Consider the following 25,376-nt stretch of genomic DNA (forward strand, 5'->3'; position numbering starts at 1 on the left):
ACTAAATAAAAACATTTATCAGATCATCAAAAGACAGTGTATTTAGATGCAGAAAGAAACCTGCATCACAAGAACAAAATCATTACAGTACAACATGCTATGAGCAGCTAGATGAAAATTACCTGCTACACAGCAGGGTCAGGAGACTTTCTGAAGGCAGCTTTGTGCACTTAAAATAAGCTCCTAGTTGCTGGTTGCTGAACTGCCAGCAGCCCAGCGCATCACATCTTAGGTAACAGGGTCCTGTATCATCCACAGTATAAAAGAACCATTCGGGAAAATTGCATTGCACTACTCTTCTTGCTACTCACCCTCTTGACCAGCAAGTGGGCATCTGAATGAAAAGGGGAAAAAAATTTAAAAAGTTAATAACTTACTAATCTTTAAAAAAAAAAAAAAAGGATTTTGCTTGTAAGATATAGTATCCTTGGGAGCTTCCATGCCTTCCTTCAGGAGGAGTGACATATTAAAATCGCATCTGCAGGGACATATTTGTATATTTGACAATCACTGATCTAAGGAATAATTACCTGGTTTATCCTTAAGGAAACCACATGATTAATGCATTGAGGGCTTGGTTCCCCCCCATCCCATTCCCCCAAGGTTCTACATGAGAGACCAGTAGACCACAATAGTGACAATTAGCTAAGAGGAAGGGATTAGAAGACCAGATGCTCTTGAAGTCATAACCACAGCTTTCTTAGAGACCGTATCACGGTAGCAGACCCCACAGAAGGGCATGTCTCCCTGCACCTGTTCTGAAACCAAAAGAACTCCTTGGGAGAGTCGATTCCCAAGGAAACTTCTTTTACTTCTTCATGTGATCCAAATGGCACCCTACTTTTCTCTCCAGCCCTCATTTCCAACCACCAGAGAGGATGACGTCAGCCCTCTTCAGCTTTGAGAGGCACACAGTATCAGGTAGAAAATACAGTAGCTACAAAAGAGAACTCAGAAGAAAGGTACATATTTTGTGGAGTCTTGTAGTCAGATCCTGCCCTCAAGGGGCCTGAAACAAGAAAAACTTCTCTAAACAAAAAGGTTGCTACTGATGCCGCTCTTCCGTCACCGCAGAAGAGACGTTTTAGGGACTGAATTTCTCAGATACCCTCCATTCACCTGGTGAATTTGTCTCGTTTCCAATGTGACAAAAAAGTGACCGCAAACCTATGTATATTGTACCCTAGCCTGCGCACTTGGAGTGGATGTAGAGACCAGCTCTTACAGCACAGAAATGGTCTGCTGGAGTTCAGCCCTCTCACTTGGAAACAATTAAATCTGAAGAGGTACATTTGCACATTAGGCAAAGAAAGCCAGCTAGGGATACAGTCACGGGTCAGATGTTAAATGCCAAAATGGAACAGGATTGACCAACTTGGGCCAAACCTAGCAAAGAGATGATCAAAACGAAATTGGTTCAGGCTGTGAAATGTTTTGAGGCACAGGGAAGTCAAGTTTTTCAGTGTAACTGATATTCCCATTAGGCATGAGGGGAAGAAATGTGGTGCAGCTTTTTCAGGGCTCATTTGGGTGGCCCCGAATGTCCAATCCCCACTGAACTTCCTGCTCAAGCCCCTTTGGAGCTGACATGCCAAGTTTTTCAGTAGGCCAGTCTCCCGGAGAGGTCTGGCCACAGCCTTCACATCATCAGGAGAGCAATGTGGGGGAGGCCGGAGAGGAGAGCCTATGCACAGCCAGCGAGGTCTCCGCCTAGGAGCCAGAGAGGAAGAGAAATAAAGCCATTACACCGCCGCCAAATGACTAATGAAGGAAGTTGAGCAGAACCCCTCACCCACCCTTCCAGTGCTCCCCGCGGCTCACATCCCCACATCCGCACACGTGCATGAACACATCGGTGGGTTAGCACACGCCCCTCTACCCTCGGGAGTCAGACAAACTCTAATGGCCTAGTCCTGAGCTTCTTTCCCTGAGGAACCGACCTTGTGACCATGTTGGACCAAGCACTCCTTTCAGACCTGGAGCTAAGCTACACATCCAAGATAGGAGGCGGAAGCAGTAGGGAGCCCCGTGGTAAAAGGAGAGTATTTAGGCTACATCAGCCAAAAGACCAGGCCAAAAAAACGATACTGCGGGCAGGGGCTACTTGGCTTCTGAGGAGGGTTCCTACCGCTGTAGTTAACCCAGTCCATCCTGAAACCAGTCATCAGAGCAGAAGTCAACTTCCTCCCATAAACTGGGATCCAACATTTGACCTTGTGAGAAATTCTTCCCCCAGAACAGTGTTTCTCAAATGTTAAATGTGCATCTGAATTGCCTCGTCATCCAGTTAAAATGAAGAGTCTGATTCAGCAGGCCTGGGATGGGGCCCAAGAGCCTGCAGGTCTAATGAGCTCCTGGTCCTTGTTAAGGTAACAAGGAATAAATAAGGCACGAGAATAGTGACACAATCCCACCTGTTATTCCTATCCCAGAAGCAGTTAAATGCCATTTTACCCCACCAGCTGTAATCTCTTTAGAAACAGGAAGGTAGTATTTTAGAAGGAACAGTCCACTAATTCTAAGAGATCGCCAAAGGTTTTTTTTTTTTCCACAATAAATAATGAGTTCCATGTTGCTAGTGTGAGTCAGAGCACGGTGTGGTCAAAGGTAATTTTTTCTTAATTCTTGTAGAGGCGCCAAAAAGTACACACGACTAAGTTCAGGTGCCTTCTATAATGTCCTTCCCATCTTCCCCAGAAGGTGGTGCAAGAGAGCCACGCCTCCACCAAGGACTCCAGTCACTCGGTGGTCTGGCTTTTGCTGGTCTGAGGCTCAGTCGCCAAGCAGCCTGAGGCAAAGTTTTGGGGGTGGGGGAGTGGTGGAGAACACAACCCAAAATACAAAACAAAAAACCCAGAAGCCTTCTGATAGATTCAAGTTACTCAACAATTTTATTTACCCATTCTACACACACACACACAAAAACACATTTCAAATACAGTTATACACCTTATGTGGATCTGAGTGCCATATTTTGACATCAATGTCACCAGATTAAATTAGAATGCTGCTAAGGATTAACATTCCTTCTTTCAACACAGCTGTGCCTAGGAAACATGCAGGATAGCTCTATTGCTTCGGTTCCCAACTCAGTCCATTCCATTTAACCCAGTGGTGCTGAGCCCACTCCCAATCCCTCCAAAGGGCACAGCTGGTGACAAGACCTTGGCTTTTGCCACAGCAAAACTATCACCATGATTTTGTTACTTCAACACAAGAAAAAAAAAATGTACACAAGCAATTCAGATATAAAAAACACTGAGTAGGTAAAAATTGGTCATGGATCCCCAGTGAAAGCCTTACTGAAAAGAATACTTTTGCCAAAATTTCCTTTGCATTTTTATTGATTATATTATAATTAAGAGGCAAATGGGTAGTGGACTAAAAACAGCAGCATTATCCAATGGAATGCTACAGCCCATAGCAGGGAAGCTGAGGACACAGAAAGTTCAGAAAGTGAAGTCCTGCCCAGAAATGGGGGAATGGATAGGATGACTTCAAGTAGAGGTAACAGTGTCAGGCTCCGAGCAGGCATTTCCTTAGCTGAGTTTACAAAATAACTTACAAGTGATGTTCAAACTTCATTTTCTACAAAATGATTAGAATTTGGCTGCTACTCTAAAAGAAATATCTATTAAAAATCATAGTGTATAGAACTTCCCCCTAAAGAAAACATGTGGAGTGGTTACTTCCTTTCTTTGTGGGACATGTACAATAGACAGAGAATTGTAGTAACATGCATACAGTGTCAACTGGTACAATTAGAAAACAGTCAGACTTGTCAGCTTACAGATCTTAGTAGAGCCTGTTGGTTACTCAGCATAGGGACCCTACCAGAATCTGTCAGGCAGCATGCGGACCCTACCACAGTCTGTCAGGCAGTCAGCATATAGATACTTCTAGATACAGTGTTCTAGACATGATGAGTCTAAATTAAATTCCTGGACATACTTCTGATGTCTGTGTCACCTCGATCGGAAGTCAGAGATCAATCCTGCCAATGTTGCAACCTGATTCAATTGTGAATCAAATTAAAATTAAAATATTTAATTCCAATAAAATTATTTAATTCAAATTAAAATATTTTAAAACAAAAGTCAAAATGTATATCGGAAAAGCTATGTAAAGTTATCAAATTTCTGGAAAACAAACACAACATGGCCTCTGGGCTTAACAAAGACAATGGAATGTGCGTAAGACTATACAACCCAGATAGAGTTCCCTCAATTATTAGGCACTTATTCCCCTTGTCCTTTGGCTACCCCAAGCATCAATGAGTTTCTCTGGTACTCAGATCTTCTACTCACAGATACACCATAAGATGGATTTATTTCCAAACAGCTGTATCATGTTTCTTCAAAATGCCAGTGTCTCTAAAGATCAAATGTGGGTTGCAAAGAGGAACACCCAGATCCTCACAGGAAACACTCAACCGTTCAGTCTAGGATACAAATATCTTGTACTCCTAACCCTAACTTCTTGGGAGTTAGTGGGCGGGCGGGGGATGGACAAAAAAACACAAAAAATCAAAAACCAGAGTTAAGGATATGGGGCAGACCCCCGGCACAATGCGTGATTTTAACAGATTTTCTTATTCTACTTTCCAACTGAATGCAAAACAATCTCCTTACCAAAACAAAAGCAAAAACAATACAGATAATAAATAAGAGCCAAATTCCAATTTAAGGATTAAGAGATAGGAAAAGAAGCTAGTTGTCTAAATCTGCTTTAGATTCCTCTTCATATCTGTCACGGAATTCCTCATTTAGTTTTAAAGCAGGAAAAAGATAATCAGTGATTATCAAAGATAATACAGTGATTTTTCCTTTCCTAATTTCTGCCAGTAGATTAAATGCTAAAGCCTTCACCTATTTCTCCCATAACACAGCTGAAAGCCTCAGCAAAAGGTACTCTGCAGTTCATCCTTTCTTACTAGCATTTGTGATAGACACATAATCAGAGCAACGTGTATATACTACCAACACACACTCAAATAAGAAGGGGAGAGGAGGACAGGAAAGAAAAGAAGGGGAACAGGACTTCTCTAAAATGTGGAATGAGAGCTCTATTCTATTCTATGCTCTCCTGGCTCCTTTCTGCTGCAACTTCTCTGGAGGGATCTTGCTCTAAAAACCAAACAACACTGAAATCCTTGCTGTTGTCAAGTTCTAATTTCTCATGTCCAATCTGAGAATAATAAGACCACCTCATGCTCCTCTTCTTGGGGAAGCAAACTAACACGTGGGGAGAATGGCAAAATATCAGCAGGCTGAGAGCCCAAATGAACAGCCCAGTGCCCTGTGTCTAATGCAGGGGTTTATAACAAGGTAATACAATGCTAGTTTGTTAGAGAATTCTCTTCTCGCTAGGAGTACATACAGCCCAAAGCCACAACTTGGATCAAAATGCTCCTTCTCATGCATTAGTTCTGAATCACTCTCACCTCACGGCAAAAGAAAAGACTGGATGCCCATTTGGGCTAAAGATGCCACCAGCCAAGCAAAGCTAGACAAGACAACCTTGTAAAAGTGCCACACACACCTCCTAGACCACATCATTCTGGGGGACACTCCCACTCCCAACCCTTTTAGTCTCATACATGTAGGACAAGAGGAAAGTCAGAAGGAATCTCTACTCCATTTGGACATCCACATTTACTGACGCAACGTGTTGCTCTTTCACAAATGTTCATTTATTATAAATTATATGCTCTTTCTCTAAAATAACCTTTTTCAGGGCAAGGACTTTTTCTCCTGCTTCGGTGTCTCCTTCTCCCACCACCACTCCACCCAGCCCAAAGCCCCACAAACATGGACACTAGGTACACATTATATAATGGCTAAACAGGAACAGGAAGTTACCTTATGTCTGGAAGGCAATTTCGAGCAGAATCTAGGCAAGTGGCCTTTGAAATTGGCTGTGATGTCCTACTCAGGATGTAGGAATAAAGGACTCAAGGTCACAAGCCAGCTGCCTGTGACGATAACCTTTATCATCCCACAAGTTTTATCTCAGTACCTCTCTCCAGGGTGCTTAAAATTCTCAGCTATTGTCATAGGACGTTTATATGACATAGTGATTTGTTCCACATCACCCTGCAACGTAAAGTGTTAAAGCCGGAACAGGTTGCTTCCTGAAGTAACAATGAGGGGGTAACTTCATTCAATACTGTGATCTGCTCACACATCTAACTCCAGGGAACTGTCCTTTCAAAACCATGAGGAATTCAGAATTCCCAGGTTGACGCTTGGTCCAAGGAACTACTGTTTCTCCACCCAACAACATAAAATAGAGTTCTAACCTGGAGTATGATTCAGAATCATCAGAGAAGCTATTTAAACGCATGCATGCCCAGACCGTAATCCCAGAGAATGAGTCAGAATTAAGCCCAGAGTGGACACAGGCATGTGCATGTTTCAAAAGTTCTATAGGGGATTCTAATGAAGACTCCTAGATGAGAAGCACAACAAAAGGTCTCCTATTACCAAACAAAAACGTCCCTGGCAAATAGCTAACTTGCTCTCACTGGTCACCTCTAAGAGACAGATTGATAACTTTAAGGTGCGGGGTCCTCTCGCTCTTTTAAAAATCTCATGAGAACTCTAGACTTGCCTCTCAGAAAAATGCACATACGTATATTCATATATTTTGTATACAAAATTGGGGGAGGTATGCCATCGTGGGCCACCAAGGGGCTAAGAATCCCTACTCTAAACATTTCCTATTTAACCTTGCAGAAAAAATAAAATGACACAAGTAAATGCGTAAACAGTCAAGAGCTAGACCCCACAGGATTCCAAGACTACTCTGGACATCAAGATGAGATAAAATAATACCCTAGTGAGGGGGATTTAATTTATCACCAGGCTTTCCCAGTATCTTGGGAAAAAAATTGCTCACGCAAAAACTTTTTTAACTTAAAAAGGAGAATGTGTTGAGAATTACTAGAATGTGTTGAAAATTACTAGTTCACTAGCAGCTCTAGTGAACTCTTCTCTGCCTTTCCCTTGAGCAATTCAAACCTCAATGGTGACTCCTGAATCTAACTCTGTCCTTCTGAACAGTCCCGGAGGTCACTGGCTTTGGCAGGAAAGTTCCTGTAGTTGGCAAAGAAGCCAGGAGCCCTGGAGAAAATGTATGACACTCCTCCAAGAGGCCTGTAAGAGCTAGAGGCCAGCCTACTCTCCTAAACCTTACCCCTCTGCAGCCCAGAGACCTCACCCCTCTGCAGCTCAGAGACCTATGTCTGAAAAATACAAACCAAGATATTTCACACAGACTGAAAGCCAGCTTCCCCCAGGGTATTGAAGACTTCAGGATTGTTTCTCATGAAAGGAGGCAAGAACTCTCATCCTATGTCTACCTGCAGGCTCCAGAGCATCTGTGGATGTTCTGTAGCCTGGGCTGACCCTTATAGGACCTGGCTTGAGAGGCAGGGAGAAGGGAAAAGAAAGGCTCCCCCAGTCCAGATCCATCTAGGCCCACTGCAGAGAACATCAACGGAGGCCAGACTTCTCTCCCACCCACCGCCCCTTCCCTCCTAGACAGACACACAACAATGCCATGCATCACACTGGGCAATCCAAAGGGGACATGAGAGGGGGGAAGAAAGCAGGCAGGTCAGGACTGTGAGTAAAGCACACCTGGAAGAGACAAAGGTGGAAGGGAAATGGGCTTCTGTGTCCCCCTCCACCCTGCCCCCACTTTACCAACACAAGGACATTAGTGAGTTTAGACACCGTGGACGGACAGGAACCACAGCTCAGCCTCAGCCCCAGCTCTGCCAATCACCCCAGGAGAGTGGATCCCTTTTCCTCCTCCTCCAGACTCCCCCAACTGAGGACCTGTCCAGAACACCCAACTCGCCAGCTTGCCCCTGGGCAGGGAGATGTCTCACACCCTACACTAGCTAAGGTTGGTCTGGAAACACATGACCTCACATTCTCTGCTAAGATCCATGGTGTGGGGCTGGGGGGGTGGGGGGGGGTGGGAGTTGGAAGTTAAATGACTCCTTGGTGATTAGTGACAAGGGCAGGAGGCCAGGACGGGAGGGAGACACACGGTTACACCACCGGAATGCTGACTTGGGTCTTCGGCTGGTCGGCCCCTTCTTGCATGTCCAGGGCACGGAGAGGGCTGAGGGGCTTGAGGGGCCGGCTCCCAACACTGTAATTTCTTGGACGCCTTACTGTATTCGAACTGGACAGAGGCGTAAAGCTGTTCCTTCTCATCCTTACAGGGGTTTGGTTCTTGGGGAAGTTGTTCTGATTGGAAACGAGGGACACCACACAAATGAAAGCCAAGCCAAAAGCTCACTCATAAACCACAGCAGCCTCCTGCACTCCTGCTCCTCTGCAGATGGGGTCTCTCCTAAGACGTGGGCCATGGCCTGGTCCCCCAGCCCCGGGAGACTAAAGGTTTTAGGGGTAGAAGCTCCTTGAGCACCATACTTCAAAGCAGGAAAGAGGCTCAAAGAAAGGAAGGGGGTTATTTAAGATCACACAGATTACCAGGACAGACCTAGGAACAACCCTATACCTCCTGACCCCAGCTTACAGGCACCTCTGGATCCTGCTTTCTAAAGGGAGCGCTTTCTGGGGGGAAGATTTGCATTTCACTTCTGCCAAACACTTTCCATAGCTCATTGGATTTCCAAGAGCCAATCTGCAAGGTTAAGACTCAGGAAAGAGACACTGACTTTAAAAAATAGTAATTCCAACATCTCTTCTCTTTGGAAGTAAGCAAACTACATGGGACATGAGTTCTGGATCGGTTTTCCTTTTGTACATAAAAGAAACCCAGTCTCTCGGTGTCAAAGGTTCAAAGACTCGAAGTGGTGGGGAACCAGCATGTCATCCGTGGGAAAATACTTACAGTTGGCTTGTCACGGTGAGTGTTCACAGCCTCCACGTTAAGTTTAATTGTTTCCACTTTGCACCCTGAGAAAACAAAGGAAAGTGGACAGGGCTTCAGGAAAAAAGCTCAAAGAAAAATTCCTTAGTTTCAGTATGGTAATAAAAGAACATATATATTCCCAAATACATACATACATCCCTTTAAAAATGGAAGGCACTGATGGAACTTCCCTGGTATATACAGGTGAGGAAGTTGAACTTCTAGGCAAACTTCAGAGAAAATTCAAAAATCCTGACCTTCCTCTATCCCCACCTCCTGCCCAGCTCCTAGGCTCATAGTTACCGTAGGCCACAGGAGTAAGTTTGAAGATGGTATGGAGAGGGCACCTCAGGTACGGTAGCTCATCTGAAAGCAGAAAGACCAGGTGGAGGAAGTCTCAGTATTATGAAGCAAGGTCAAGTTAGTGGAAGAGAGCATCTAAGGCGCTCCTGAGTTTTCTTTACCCTGACCTGGAGTTAGACATCTCCTCCTCTAACCCCACAGACAATTATCAACATAGCCTCCAAGGAAGCCACCCAAGCTACTTAGTGGCTAAGAAAGGAAAAAAGCCCACTTTAGATCCTTCCCTGAAGGCAAAACAAGAGTAAGTGCCGCAGCCAGGGTCCCACAGAAGGGAAGACTGGGGCATCGTGGGTACACCAAAGGTCAACCTGCAGGCTTCCCAGCAGCTCAGGTAGATCAGGAAGGGAAGGGAGGGGAGTATCAGAGAAGACAGCAGCACTTCCTTATTGCTCTCCCCAGAAACCGTCTACCCTGAATCCAAAGGATGAAGATGCTTCTAAGATTAACACCCTCCTAGTAGCCCAAGTAACAAGCCGGGAATGTTCAACCACTTTTCTAATGCTGCCAGGAGTGTTAGCGCAGTGCTGCCCCTTTAGCCAGGCAGGACCAAGAGCTAAAGCAGCAGCTGCTGTCCACTGGGGGTTTTTGCACCAGCAGAGTAAATTCAGCAAGTAGTTGGCCCAGTGGCTGCTGGGAGCCCCACACTGCTGCCTGAAGAATGTACTCTGATTTGAGTGGAAGAGGGGGAGGTCTCGTTGCCAGGGATCCTGGTGCCACCCCAAGTCCAGCCCCCTCCCTGTGGATGTGTCCCCGGCCCTTCCCTCCAATGGCACCTGCACCCTTGTCCAAGAAGTAGGCCAGGAGGCAGCGCATGACAGCCTGGTGGGAGATGACGAGGACGTTGCCCTGACGCTCCAGCTCCATGATGACAGGCTCCAGCCGCTGCACCAGGTCCTGGTACGACTGTGGGGGAAGTGGGGTGGGCTGGTAGGAGGCGCAAGCTGGCAGCCAAGTCGGTGGCTGGGTCCAGAGTTAAGAGGCCGCTTCTCCTTTCTCCCCAGCTGGCTTTCCTCCTGGAGGTTTGGCGCCTTCGTGTCGCCTGCTAACCACCCCCAGCCCTGGTATCTCTTGAGAATATTCAGACTTTTCAAGAGCAATGTTCAGACGGAGAAAATTGCAGGTCAAGAAGAGAAAATCTGAATGCAGCCTGTGGGGTTCTTTTTCTCTCGACAGAATAGGCAAGAGTGTAAGGCAACAAAGGCTCCTAGGGATTTCCTAGACCCCTGTTGTTTTGTTTTATTTACCTTTGCCTCACACCCCTAGACTATGAAGCCACTTGGACCAGCAAGCAGCCTTAAACACCGCAGATGAGAGGAAAATCATTCATATCCCATATATTTACTTGGGGCCTATACCTGCTTGGGTGGGGGTGGAATGAAAAAAAAAGAAGTTAAAAAAGACCATGCTGATTCTAAAATATACTCAGCAACAGAGGCTATCTTGTTACCCTTTCTCTGGAGATCTTAACAAATCAATGAGGCATCGGACTGCCAACTGCCAGAGCTGAATTAAACACAGCAGGCCCCAAAGGTAGGAAGAGAAACTAAATGATGCCTTAAATACCCTTTCTCGGTCCCCAAACTCACATTCAGTCCTTCCCCAAAATTAAAGCTAAGCCCCTAGCAAAGGGTGGGGCAGTCACCCCTCGTGAGGGAAATCTCACCTCCCCTCCAGGATATCGATACAGATATTTCTCTTCATCTCGAAGCGCAAACTCGTCTGGGTACTGCTCCTTTATCTCCGCATAAGTCATCTCCTCGCACATGCCCTGCAGGAGCCACACGGCTGGAAGAGGCGAACTGGACCCACACAGCCCCCCAAATGAAAAGGCGGCCGTAAAGAATATTAGTTATTAGTGCCAGGCACTGGGCTGGCTCCCTTCATGCACTGCAACTGACCGACTAGCAGGGTGAGGGCCACTGGGAGAGGGGGCCGCCTCTCTAGCTTAAGCTGCCGCTTTCTCCTACTGCTGTGGGGAACTTAGGGGTCAAGAAAAGTCAGCAGGATAAAAGGAACAGGAAGCAGGGAAGGAGGGGAAACTGAAAGCACTAGGGAATTCTTGTAGAAGGCATAAAAGGGTACAGAGGAAGGAAAGAAAAAGAAATGCCTACTTTTGCGTTCAAGGACACAGAAAGCCAAGAACAAATTGGAAAGGACTTTTCCAGAATAGCTGACCAGGTGGCCTAAGCAGAAATTAAAGAAGTGAGTTGTCAGCTATTTCTTTTTCCTAGGAGGAAAATATATGAAGGATCCAAATGGAGCTTCACTCTCTCCAGGTGCCAGGGGCTAGGTCAAAAATTGGTTCAGGTCCCATCATTGGCACAGGTGTGTCAAGCAGGCAGGAAGCCCTGATTGGGGGTGCATTGTTCCCACTTATTCCCTAAACTGGCCATAGATTCAGCTTCCTCAGAGTCTCTACTTGGTTGTTCTAGTTTTCTAGATGAACGGCCCACATGGTGACTTCTGAGAGTTCCTGCCTGAATAGGAGACCCTTACTGGCTTTTTAGCCATCAGAGCTTCCTACTCACAGCATCAATCTCATTCAGAATCTTCCACTGCTCATAGGTCACCCCCAGAGATTCAGCAGTCTGGATAGTCCTCTTCAACTGACTTGTCCACACTTTGAGGTCTGCTATCTCCTGTTCCTCCAGAAACTTCCTTAGAGCCTGGGCAAACTGGGGTGTGAAATAAAAATTTTAAAAGAAAACACACACACAGGGAATTCCCTGTCGATCAGTGGTTAGGCCTCCACGCCTCCACTGCAGGGGACGCGGGTTCGATGCCTGGTCAGGGGAACTAAGATCCTGCAAGCCGCGCATGGCACAGCCAAAAAAAAAGAAAGAAAGAAAGGAAATACAGACACAGACACACATAGACACACACAGACACACACAGACACACACACACACACACACACAGAGGACCGTTAACTCAGCCTAAAAAGGACAATGTGCATGACCCCAGTCAAACTCTGAAAGGTGCTACATAGTTATAATAAACCCAAGAGGAAATGAACTTTAACCAGAGCACCCTGTACCATGCTGAGCATACAAGTTGAGCCCAATAAATATGTGATGGCTGAATGATCACAGCAGAAATGGTTCCAAGTTACGCACCCTTCAATGCAGAGCTAGAATCAGTGAACAAGAAAAAGTCTCTTTACTTGTTTGACTATCTGAAACCACAGCCTAAACCCCAATAGGATTCAGTAAGAAGTAAGGGGATCAAAGAGATGACATCCACCATGCCCTTCTAACTCTAAGCCTGGGAAATCCAGCCTGCTGGCTAACTACTCACCTGTTTTCCCCGCACCGAGAGGCCTGAGTCACCCCCAATCTTCCCCAAGAGATTGAACTCGCTCTCTCCGTGCCGGCAAAGGTAAATGGTGCGAGGATGGACATGGATATTCATGAGGTAGTAGACGATCTTGCTCTGGATGTAGTCCTGGACTTTGTTCACTAGAAATCGCTGGCCCACATTTATCACCTTGATGAAAGAAAGATCCCTGGGACAGAGCAGGAAAAAAAAAAAAAAATCCCCTGGGTATGAAAATCTGAGGATAACAGGAGGAGAGGAAAGGATCTGTATAGTTACTTGCAGGCTCCCAGCAGCTCTTCTGCCTCTCCTGCCACACCCCGACCCAGATGTAAGGAACCAAATGGAAAGAGATGGATCGCTCCTCAGAACCAAGATGCAGTAAACTTTCCTGAACTTCTCGTCAGGCAGTACCATTTCCTCAGTGCCTACACTGTGCCAGGCACTGTAGCTAAGTTAGATAAACAGAATTCAGGCTTCCCCTCATGGGCTAGACTAGATGACCTGAAGATTTTGCTAACCCTGAAATCTGTTGAGAAGCACAGCGCCCACCTGAGGCGGTCAAGACGGAGTCAGGGTATGGCATCGGCCAGCGGGGAGGGGCGAGGAAGGGGGTGCAGAACCATAGACAGAGATCTCTGTGCGTTCCCCCCCATCTACATAAATCAAGTTTCTCTCAAAGGCACTCACATAGACTGTTTGCTTTGTGGCCATCATGGAATTGTTCTCACTATAAAAATAATAAGTGTTTATTCCAAAAAAAAGTTTTTTAAGAGAGAATGATGTAAATAAAAATTACCCATAACCCTACCACCAGAGGTAACATCTATACACACACACACACACACACACACACACACATTCTTCTACAATATTTTTCTATGTAGGACTTTGGGCTAAATGAAGAATATACTATTATGCCATATCTAGGGCAGTGGTTTTCAACTTCTGTATTAAGAAACACCTCTAAACACTAACATTGTGGGCAACATACTTGAAGGAACTGAAAGACTCGAAAGATGAAGCAGACCACTGAAGCAATTTAACAGTGGCTATGCATACTGTCTTGCCATTTGCTTGGCTTCAGGGCTGTATTCTTATCTGACTAGAGCTGTACTGACTGCATGCTTTTTCAAAGGCCACCTTCTCACGGGTCTCCCTGTGCACATGTCATTCTTCAACATGGTCTTGGCATCTTGCTACAGCTCTTTTCGTTCACACACATCAAGTTAACCTGTGTTCTATGCCACACTGCTGATAGGCACTGCCATAGTAAGTAATATCTAAAAAACCACTTAAATATATATATTTATATATGCATACACATGTACAATATATTGTTTTATGCAAAATAAATTTACATATTATGTTATTTTACATATGGAATATATGCACATATATTCATATGTATTACTATATATTTTTATTCATGTACATATATATATATATATATATATATACCTATACACACACACAATAAACTTTAAAAATTGATCAAAAACTGATGACACACCTCTAAGAGGTGTCCTACAACACCCTAATTCAAAACTACTGATCTAGAGCAGTGGTTCTCAACAGGGGGTGATTTTGCTCCCCAGGGGACATTTGGCAAAGTCTGGAAACCTTTTGGGTTGTCACAGCTTGGGAGTCCTACTGGTATCTAGTGGGCACAGGTCAGGGATGCTGCTAAAGACAGCTACAGTGCACAAGACAGCCCCACAGCACAGAATTATCCAGTTCAAAATGTCAATCACGCTAAGGTTGAGAAATCATGCTCTAGAGGATAGACCAGAAGAACTCAGGATAAAAAACACTCCAGTGTTCAGGTATAAGATTCAATCTGCCTAGAGGCCACAAATCCATACCTTGTTTCCCTGGAATGATGTAAACAGAGGTCTGGATTGTCAGAGGGAAGTCTAGGGACGAGGGGAGAAAGGCTCTTTTCTCAAATGAGACCCCTGCCTCAGGCCCTTCAAACCTTGGCCTTAAACCTTACTTGTCATAGTTGTCTGGGTCAAGGGGTTGATAGGTGACTTTGTAGCACTCAATTCTCTTTAGGAAGTCCTCCATCACATTCTCCCTGTTCCTTTCAGGGTAGTCAGGGCTCGACACCTTTACCTCCTGGAATCACAGGGAGAGCAGGACCTAGTCAGAGGTCTGCCCTTAACAGCCCTCCTGCCAACAGCCACTGCTAAATAAAGAAAAGGAAGCCCATAGAAGTGGCCTTTCACTGGAGCATTGGCAATCCCCATTCACTGAGCAACCCCTCCCTGTCCTGTGACCCTGGCAACCAAGAAGGGAAAGACAACTGGGGAGTCATGTGCCTGCCCTTGGCTGAAGGACAGAGGCAGTCACGCAGCTGAAGCAGTTCTTGGGCCCCAATCCTTTTATGTACCTTCCTGGGAAAACAGAATGGGATTCAATTTCTCCCCAAGGGCAATGAGAATAGGGTGCTTGATCTGATACACAGCTGACTCGGACCAGACACCTCTTCAGCAAGTTCCCACACTGCTGGGAGAGCACCACCATGACACAGTGCATGGATATCCACTCAGCACAGCCCAGCACAACCATCAAATGGGCACGGGCATAAGCTGTGACCGCACACAGCACAAGGTGCTCAGTGCATAGAATGCTGACCTCAATATTAGACAGTTGGTGGGCAGATGACCTTCCTATAAGGTGGCCCTCACAGATAATGAAGAGTCTGATCTATTCTAAGAACATACCTAGGTCTCAACATCTAGCTAATACCCAGAACACAGGGCCAGGGCTCCTACAGTTTAAGTTTGGCCTCTGTTCAACAGCTAATTCTTACTTTCTTCCTCAAAGCCTCTTTCTTTTCCCAAGAGAAGAGTGTGGAAGTACAAAACGGTGTTCTGGCAGATCGAAAAGATCACCCTGTGTTGTTAAACATGTCTATTTCTCTCTTTCATTAGCAGGTTGACTCCCCACCCCACCTCCACCAATACACACACAAGGCATAAAGAGGTGGTGGTATGAGGGGATGTCACCTACCAGGATGTTGGCAGCAATGACATCGGGATCATCGCAGACGGATTCCACAAAGAACACCTGGCCAGGGAGAGAAGGCAGTGATCAATGAGTCAGTAATGGCCAGGCTGTTAATTAAGAGCACACGCTCATATCTGCTCCACCACAGCCACCACATCCCCTGGGATTTTCTTTCATGAAAGTGGCCTTCAAGGCCTCTTCATTTAAAAATAGCTCTTACCACATCCCCAGGGCCTCATACATACAGGCTAAGGAGCTGAGAAAGGACCTGAAAGAAAACACTCAAGGACTGGCGGCGACTCACCAAGAGGAGAGAATCAGATGTCCAATCCTGTCCTCACCCACCAGAGTCAAACAGATCTGCGTGTCCCTCCTAACTCCCCACCTCCACTCACCCCTCCTCCTCCAGCTTGGAGGCAGATTCTACCTTGAAGGAATTCTCCTCGGCAAAGTTCAAAATCAAGGCCCTCCTCTCTCGAGTGGTATTGGTAGCATCAAACACCTGGGAAGAGAGCCCACAAGACAGATGAACGGGGACCGAGAAATGAAATCCCACCAAGGCGGGGCGGTGCAGCCAGGCTGCTGAAAGGGGGCAGACGGGGGAGGAGGCAGGTGAGGCTTACCGCAATCTGCCCACTGTCCTCCGTGAGATACGCCTTCACATCCTCCAGCGCCACCAGAGCACACTGTCTGCCAAGAGAACAGAGGAATCAGCCAGAGGACTGGGCCGGGGCCAAGCTCGGGCACAGCCAGAGACATGAACAGCAGGGGTGCCACAGGGATCACGCCCCTTCCTGTTCAGTTTCCCCACTGATCAAAAATTTTCCCTAATTAGACATTTCAACTTGCCCGTTGAGATTTTTCTACCATCCTATATCTTTCCTCTTCCCCTGTCCCATGCACATGTCTCACCCCTCTGGAGGCTTAGCCTACAAGCACACACGCAACTTTCGGAGCCCTGTTCTACCCACCCAAGCCCACGGTGAGCTGCCCAGCAGATAACTTCCACTCAAAATCCCCACAAGATATTTACTGAAAGGGAAACCAAGCCCCATCACATCCAGTCTCATGACGGCCAAGAAAGAGCTGGCCTGGCAGTCAGGCCTAGAAGACTCACTTGCGTATCTTCATGGCCTCCTCGTTGTCATGCCGGAAGAAGTCATAGGACTTATAGGACTTGACCGCTTGACGCCGATACACCCCAAGATTAAACACTGCAGAAGACACCCACACCCTTCAGCAGTGAAACAATACGATGTCCCAAAGGGGACTTCTTGGTCTAATGTCAGAGTGGCCAAGGGGATGAAAAAAGCACCATGGTATGTTAGAAACAACACCAGATTAAGAATCAGGTTAAGTTCAAGTTCTGACTTACTAGAATTTGGACAAGTCTTAAATTGTCTGACTTTCAATTTCCTCAGCCATTTTGGCTATTCCACATGGATACTGCTAGATAATGTAGATGTAAGGGCTTTGGAAATGTAAAGCTCTATACTCATTTAATTCTTAATACTCCTATCAAAGGCATTGCCCCCAAACTAGGCCAATTCAGCCAGGCCAGGAGGAACAAGTGTATGGAAAGGGAATAAATCCAGTAAACCAGGAAGCAACCACCATCGCTGCCAGGAGCACCCTGTAACCTTGATGCCAGGGAGAATAAGTCTCCCAGAGGCCTGTGAGGCCCAGGAACTGATCACTTCCTTTCCCAAGGAATGCATGTTTGCACCTACCTTTGGTGGGCACCCCAATCCAGTTGAGGTAGCGTGTGAGTTTCTTGGACACGTAGGTTTTGCCCCGGGCTGGTAAGCCAATCATAACAATGAGGGTCGGGGAGTTGGTCATGTAGGATGCCCACGCTAGAGGGAAATGGAACAGAACAAAACTAAATAAAGAGGGGTCAAGCAAGGTTTGTGCACGGGGCTGGGACTTCATGGTCAGAATCTGGTTTGATCCTCACACACCTCAATGAGGCCAGTGTCCAGGAGGACTGGAAAGGCAAACCGAGGAGATACCGGGTAAACCCTCCTAAAAGACAGTCAAAGGGTCATGTAGACTTCCAGAAAGTACCCAAACTAAGACAGGTCTTTCCCACTTGTCCAAGGTCTTCACAGAGGAGCACAAGATGGAAAGAGAAAAAAAAAGTGGCCAGGATTAGAAAGACAGTAACCATAGCATCTTCCTTAGCATGAGAATATCTAGTGACACAGGAGTGATATAGCCATGAAGGAAAGTCTTGGGCCTGGAGATTCCACCAGTGCAGCACTGAGCCAGCTCCTATAACAGATCCAACAGAGTTTCTATCCTGAGGATCCCATCTATCCCTTCAGAGCCACAGGCAAGAGTTTGTGCACCGAAAAAAGAGCCTGGCCTTAACCTGTTTTGGCCTTTGTGCTCAGGCCACGAGTTTAAGCCAGAACTTCTAAACCATTTAGACGGTGTCAACGCCTACCTGACACAGGTTCTGACTAGACCTCAGGAAGCTTCGTGGTAAAGCTGGCCCACAAGGGCATCACAGCCAGCCTGCCTCAAAGGCCCAAGTAAAAGCAAGACAGTTTAAAAAGCAGGAATAGCCATTGGTCCGCCCTTCTTTAGAAAACAATTGATTTCAGGAATGCTCATTTACAGAGACAGGTCTCACTGGGCAGCTGGGGGCAAACTAGATGCTCAGAGGCCAGGTGACTTGCCTAAGGACACACAATGAGTCATGGGAAGGGCTGGCCCTAGAATCCTGATCTTGTGCTTCCTCGGCAGCTTTTCTCCATAAAAAGAGCCTCTGATTCCTCGTCAGCTCACAGGGGCTGGCTCTTTCCTGTGCATCCTGCCACGGCGGAGGGGTGGGAGAGTGCCCTGCAAGCTGCCAGCCACGTTCCTGGGGCCAAGACCCACACTGAGGTCATCTGGGAGGGCTCAGATGGGAAAGGAGGAAGACCCTGTGTGCAGATGGGAAAGAACCACTTTCGCCTTCGTCTTCCCAGCACTGCTTTCCAGAAGGTGCCCCACAAGTAGTTGCTGCTCCTCTTCCCTGGGACAAGGTGACCCTGTCAGGCTAAGAAACAATTCAGCAGAACTGGGGTACTTGGATGGGAACGTCATCCTTTATTTTTTGAGAAGGGAATGTAAAAAGATCTCAGTGGAGAAGTGGGCAGAGGGGTGTGGGTAGAGAACAGACCTCAGAAGGAAGAGAGTTTCCTAGGGGTGTTTGGCAAGAAGTACCCAGAAGCCAAACAGGGCCCTGGTGGTGAAGGAGGGGTGGATGCCCAGACTTGGGATCAGAGGGGTTGGCTTTTAGTCCTTTACCTACTATGCACATGGAAAATGCCTGGGCCTGAGCAGGAGACCGTCCAAGGTAGGCAATGAGCAACAGAAGTGATTTTCATCTCTGTCCAAACAGGGAGCACAAAGACAAGCAAACGCCATGCTGCAGCCTCGGCTGATGTTAATGCCTGATCTCTGACCCCTAACAGACAGATCAGCTGCCTCAGGTTTCAGGAGTGAAATCCTCCTGAGTCTTCACTTTCTCCAGCCCAGCACTGCACTCTTCTCAATCACCATGGCTTGGCTCATTACCTGCACTTCTAGTACTGCTTGGTCCACACCTTCCAGCCCATTAGGCACTTCTCCCAAAGGTCCTGTTATCCTCCCTGAAGCTGAAAATGAATTGATACTTGGGAGACGCTCTGAGGCCGACCAGGGAACCAGCTGCTCCATGTTTACCAAACTGGACAGAGAGTTCTAAGAACAAAAGAAAACACAGGCCACCAAGGACTCCCCACGGTGGCCCCCAGCACCATACCTCCCACCTCTGCCCATAACACACCCACACACACCTGCTGCAACCAGCGCTGCTCAATTTCCGGAGGACAAAACTAAACCACACTTCCTATCTCAAATTGCCACATGGGCAAAACTAGGTACATTCTGTCCTGCCTGTTAAAAAACAAAGCCATCACCACCTTAATTTGAACAGTAGACACTTTATGCTGATTAATTTTGGAGACAATGTAACTTCCCCCTTGACAAAGAATGGAAAGCTGTTTCAATCCTGAAATTCTCTTCTACCTTCTTTACACAAGGTTGAACTCACTTTCTCAATCTTAAACTTATTTTCCCTTCATGAACACACTTCGAGGCAATGAAGGTGTGATAACTTCCCTTCTGTGGACAGAAAACCTCAAGCCCAGAAATGGGAAGAGCTTGGCCCACAGTCCCTCAATAGAAAGTCAAGGTCAGGGCTCTGACCAGACTCCTGGTTTCATGACTGCCCAATCAGTCCTAGTAACCAGCTCTTGTCAGCACCTGACAAAGGGAGCCATGTGGCCAGCATAACTCTGCTCTCTAATCTAAACCTGAAGGGTGGTCTAGAAGGCCAATGGTTCCCGGCTTTCTCATGACCAAGTCATCTTCCACTTTTTGTTCTAAACAGCCCCAATATTTTGAAATATGCTACCCTTTAAAGTGTGCTTCATTAGTAGTATCTTCTTTTTATTCATCAGAAGTCATAAAACTGCCAATTATGTCCTGCCGTTTGACTGATAAGCATAACATATCGAAGTTCTGCAGCCAAACGCTGAGAAAGTTAATGTTTTAGTTAACCGTCGAAGCTATAGTTTAATGCCCAATTGCTATCACGTGCTTTGAAATATTAAAAACAGCTAACAATATAGAACTTTTGAGGGATGCTGATCAATGTTTCAAAGGTGTCTATCTTTCCTCCTGTTATTTCTGTAGGGAAAGCTGCTAGCACAAACAGGGAAAGGAGTATATGCAAGGATGCTCACTACAGCATTGTTTGTGATGGTGGAAAATTGGAAACAATGTAAATGTCCATCAGGGAGAGGCTGGCATATCCACACAAGGCAATACCATGCAGAATGAAGTAAATTTGAACTTATCGACATGAAAAAAATGTCCAGAATATAGTTTAAAAAAAGTGGGGGGGGGGGGAATGGTAGAACAAAATATGTACAGTGTAGACCTATTTCCATTAATAGGATACACCAGAATAAGATTTTGGAAAGAATCAAACATAACAGGGACAGGAGAAATGGTGAGATTTTCTTGCTTTTTACTTTCTTTCTGTATTGTGTGAATTTTTCATGAACACGTATTGCTTTTATAATTAGGAGAAGGTTCATACAGGGACTTGTCTGTTCCAGACCTATTCAAAACATCAAAGAATAAAAGAAACAAAGAAGGAAAAGCATGTAGACCTTCACTGCTACCCCTAATTCCTGCTTTCACTGAGCCCTGAAACCAGTTGTCTGAGCACCTTAAGGGCACCTCAGCCAGCACCACCCCCCCTTCTCCCCCATCCCTGGAGCAGCTGAAATTCCAGTACTGCTCCTTTTGAGGTTCTGGCTGCCTAAAGACATTCTTCAGCCCTCGAGTTCAGGCGCTTGCCAGAGTCAAAGTCAGCCAACAACAGGTATAATTAACAGCAATGGGATAACGGGTAAGCTATTAATAAAGCCACTGCTGGGTGTGAACACTAAGCAGCCCAAGAAGCCTGTTCCAAGATACAGGCAAATAACAGAGAGAAGGGAGATAAACTAACACATACTCTCATAGACTGTCACAATCTCACAGTCCAACCACGAAAGGAGAAGAGAGGGGGGTAAATGAATGACGGTGGCTTCAGGATAACCCAGACACCTCCAGTGGGGGAGAAGAGGGTAGAACTTGGAAAGGAGAGATCAGGAATTAGAGTCTAGAGGAAGGAAAGAGACCTGGGATTACTGCTTCTTTGACTAATCAAAAGCCCTCGAGGCAAAAAAAAAAAATGCAAAAAAAGTTAGGAAGGCAGGTAGGAGAGTCCCATGGAGAAGAAAGCAGAACTAGAAGGACTGACGCTGAGCATTGCGCAGGGTCAGAGACTCCCACAGGTATCAACTCCCCCGACCGCCAAACACCACCACCTGTTCTCTGCTCTTGTTGGGCTCAAGTGTCCTAGTAGCATGAGGGCACCTCTCTTTAAAGTGTGCATTCCTGGGCTTCCCTGGTGGCACAGTGGTTGGGAGTCTGCCTGCCAATGCAGGAGACACGGGTTCCCGCCCTGGTCTGGGAGGATCCCACGTGCCGCGGAGCGACTGGGCCCGTGAGCCACAACTACTGAGCCTGCGCGTCTGGAGCCTGTGCTCCGCAACAAGACAGGCCGCGATAGTGAGAGGCCCGCGCACCGCGATGAAGAATGGCCCCCACTTGCCGCAACTGGAGAAAGCCCTCGCACAGAAACGAAGACCCAACACAGCCACAAATAAATAAATAAATAAATAAAATATTAAAAAAAAAAAAATACTTTAAATAAAAAAAGTGTGCATTCCATACCCCCAAATCTGGGTTACCATATTGTCAAACAAGAGGAGAAAACATTTTTTACTGAAAATATAATTCTTCACAGGGCTCTTTTAAAAAGTGAGCTCCCAGCACAGCGTTTAGACTATAATTCAATCTATATATAATGTTTCAGGAACAAACACAACATGCAAATAGAGTCACCAGTGAAAAATAACACAGTTTAGCCACATGCCCAGTACTCTTCTAGGAGCTGTCCTGTATTTACTCATTCAATTCTCACATCACTCTGGGGAGAGATACTATTAGTATCCCCATTTTATCAAAAAGTAAACTGGGGCATGGGGCAGAAAAGCAACTTGGTTAAAAGCACACAGTTAGGCTTCCCTGGTGGTGCAGTGGTTGAGAATCTGCCTGCCAATGCAGGGGACACGGGTTCGAGCCCTGGTCTGGGAAGATCCCACATGCCACGGAGCAACTGGGCCCGTGAGCCACAACTACTGAGCCTGCGCGTCTGGAGACTGTGCTCCGCAACAAGAGAGGCCACGATAGTGAGAGGCCCGCGCACCGCGATGAAGAGTGGCCCCCGCTCGCCGCAACTAGAGAAAGCCCTCACACAGAAACGAAGACCCAACACAGCCAAAAATAAAAATAAAATAAACATATAAATTAAAAAAAAAACAACCCTATAGCAAATTGGAATTGTAGGGAAATTGCTTTTCCTTTAAAAAAAAAAAGCACACAGTTAGGAAGTAGTAAAACCAAGATTTGAACCCAGGCAGTCTGACTTCAGAGGCTGCACTCAAACGTCATGCTATACTAGTTATCTTCCACAGGGTGTTTGCCCTCAGTACCTGGCTTCCTGCCCTGGCTGAGAAAGAAGACCCTAAACATAGAGGTGCACCAACACCAGTATCACACCCAAACAACCTGCCTCTGCTGCAGCCCAAACCACAACAAGCCTCATCAGTGCTAGGTGAAAAGAGATGATCATCATTAATCATGAGACTGACAAGGGCATGACATCAAGGTTGAGACTCTGGGGAAAGCTTGAAACATGAGATGATTCCAGGTCTCATGCTGGTTGGCTGTTTCCACCTGCTGATATATATAACCACTGAAGTGAGAAGAACTGACTGATAGGGTTCCAGAGGAACCTGGAAGCTAACAAGAGTTAGCTTTCCTAGAGGTTCCCCAAAACATCTAGGGACCAACTGCTCAGGACCTTTTGGCCTGGGCTCTGCAGTCTTGCAGTCTATAAGGATGCTTAGGCATGCAGATGCATGGGGACAGGAAAGAACACTTCATCTCTCTGCAAACCCACCTGCTGTCCCTGTCTAAAAGATGGGCATGGAAATGCTCCTGTGAAACCCATCCCCAGAGCAATGAACCTGCAGGGAAAATAGTTTGCAGAGTGTAAAGACTAAACCTGTGAGAAAGTAAGGTGCCCAAGACATGGCGAGAAGTGAAATATCAGGGCCGATTCCCCTTAGGCCTGTAGAAATAAGCTACTGGTTCCTACCTGCAATTTCTGCTGTGAGCAGCACCCTCAAAAAACTTAGCCCAAGAGATAAAGGGAAACTTAACAGTATCAACCCCAAGGAATTCCTGCACCCTGCCACTCAGCCTTACTCACTGCGTGTACAATAATACTGGCTCTAACTTTCAGCATCAATCAACTGTGCAGATTCCCCCAGGGTGGGGGAGATAGAGATTCAGTTAAAGAAAGCAGGAAGAAAATGCTGGGCTACACCAGCAGTCTAGCCCCAAGGACAGACATTTCACTGGGTCTACTTGTTTCAGAAAGGAAATTCCCCCGGTAGACTTTGTTTTAAATTCCCATGTCGAAGAACTATTTCTCACTCCCACCAAGCAGCAAAGTCTAGAATTACAACGATATTCTCAAGATAAAATCCTGGGAGACAGCAGCCCCTCCTCTTTCCCAACACTCACAACATTTCTTCTCTGACATTCGGAGATTTGTTTTGGTTTCATAGTTGTTGTTGTTCTGTTCTGAGGAAGGGGCAGAATTCCCAGACATGGCAGCTCTTCAGGGGACGTCTGGAAGGGATAAAGGGGATGTAAGGAAGGGAAGGAAGGAAATATCCCTCAAAACACTCAAAAGAGGATCAGTGAGGTATAAGTGAAAAACCCTGGGCCAAGGGTCAAGTCCAGCCCTCCTTCTCCCAGTTAATAGCTACATGCCCTAGGATAAGTCATGAATGTCCCTAGCTCTCTGTTTCCTTATCTGTGAAGAGTTGCACCAGAACCCTGATCTATAATGCTGACTTAGGAGTTTACATTCACATGCATTATCTCCTTCAATCCTTCCAATAATCCCATAATAAAACAGATTTTGCTACCATTATTACTTCTCCCCATTTTACAGATTGAAAAACTGACGTTTATCAAACTAAGTGGCTTATCCAAGTTCCTTCCTGACCTCAGATTCCAATTTAAGAATCTGGGGAGAGTAGTGGCAGCAGCTGGGGGTGGGATGGCTTGCGAATAGATCAAGTTCACTATCATAAAGTAATTGCAGTCCAACGGTAGAATTCAGTTCTGAAAAAAAAAAATAAGTGGGAAAATCTCATACATGTTCCCTGAAGGAAAAACTGTAGCTGGACCCGGGGACAGCCCTAGCACGTCACTATTTCTCCTCTGGTGTTCTTACTCTCAAACCCTTGTCCGCACCCTCTCTCCATCTATCTCCTAGGAAGCAGTCTATGGAAGAAACACTGGGGAGCAAAGAGGTGGTAAATAACTTCTCCAAGGTCACTTGCAGAATAAGGGGTAAGTCCTGACTCGAACGGGGGTGGGAGAGCCCCGAGTTCACTGCGCAAACCCAGACAAGGGACTCGTGAGGAAGGAAAGTCCTACTGCTTCAAGGACCTTGCACTGTTATTCCACTGACCACACAAATCCTCTAACTCACGCGTCAGCTGCGGCTCTGGGCCCCTAAACGTCCGCACTCCGGGCGATGCCCGGGGGCCCGCACTTCCCCGAAACAGCTAGGCTTCATCTTCCCGCACCTCATCAGGGTGCACGCAGCCCCCCTTCTCTCGCCCGCCTAACCCCTTCAAGGTGCTGTACAGCCGTCGCTCACCCTAGGATCCCTCCTAAGATCCCTCCGGGCTGTGGCCCCAGCACCTACCCGGTAACGCGACAGCCAGGAGCCGACACGGTGGCCGGGGTCCGGCACACCAGTCTCCGGCGAATCACGTGTCCCTGCCTGGCTCCGCCCACTCCCGCGTTGGCCCTCACCTGGAGAGAATCGTCCACCAATCGAGCGCCCGCAGGCTCCAGGGGGCGGGGCTCAAATCGGAATCGCTGTCGCTAGCTCCTGAAGAAGGTTGGAACTGTGAAGGAGAAAGATCACAAGCTCGCAAGTTTCCCAGCACTGTGGAGGTTGGTTACATCGTTGCTTGGCAACTAATAGCGCTGGGGGCGGGGTTAATAAAAAGCACGACTTTTTTCATACTCTCGCGAGAGTGAAC

The 25,376-nt window shown here is 46.6% G+C and overlaps 1 protein-coding gene across 6 annotated transcripts; it reads right to left on the reverse strand.

Moving 5' to 3' along the window:
- PFKFB2 (6-phosphofructo-2-kinase/fructose-2,6-biphosphatase 2) lies at window positions 1-25,272 on the reverse strand. 6 transcript variants are annotated; one of them, XM_061187408.1, is made up of 16 exons: window positions 25,034-25,121; window positions 23,833-23,940; window positions 17,319-17,444; window positions 16,706-16,802; window positions 16,212-16,278; window positions 16,016-16,090; window positions 15,592-15,648; window positions 14,570-14,694; window positions 12,556-12,763; window positions 11,787-11,933; window positions 10,922-11,026; window positions 10,032-10,161; window positions 9,199-9,261; window positions 8,875-8,939; window positions 8,085-8,264; window positions 1-1,710 (listed from the first exon to the last, which is right to left on the reverse strand). In XM_061187408.1, the coding sequence occupies exons 2-16, from the start codon at window positions 23,918-23,920 to the stop codon at window positions 1,648-1,650; spliced, it is 1,596 nt and encodes a 531-aa protein (XP_061043391.1). In that variant the 5' UTR covers window positions 23,921-23,940; window positions 25,034-25,121; the 3' UTR covers window positions 1-1,647. The 6 variants fall into 6 exon arrangements, with proteins under 6 accessions (XP_061043391.1, XP_061043388.1, XP_061043385.1 ...); XM_061187405.1 differs by lacking the exons at window positions 8,085-8,264; window positions 25,034-25,121 and adding an exon at window positions 25,144-25,272; XM_061187402.1 differs by lacking the exons at window positions 1-1,710; window positions 25,034-25,121 and adding an exon at window positions 25,144-25,272 and having other exon boundaries at window positions 2,884-8,264.
- Window positions 25,273-25,376: the final 104 nt, after the last annotated feature.

This window comes from Eubalaena glacialis, chromosome 3 (genome assembly GCF_028564815.1).
Source record: "Eubalaena glacialis isolate mEubGla1 chromosome 3, mEubGla1.1.hap2.+ XY, whole genome shotgun sequence".
NCBI lineage: Eukaryota > Metazoa > Chordata > Mammalia > Artiodactyla > Balaenidae > Eubalaena > Eubalaena glacialis.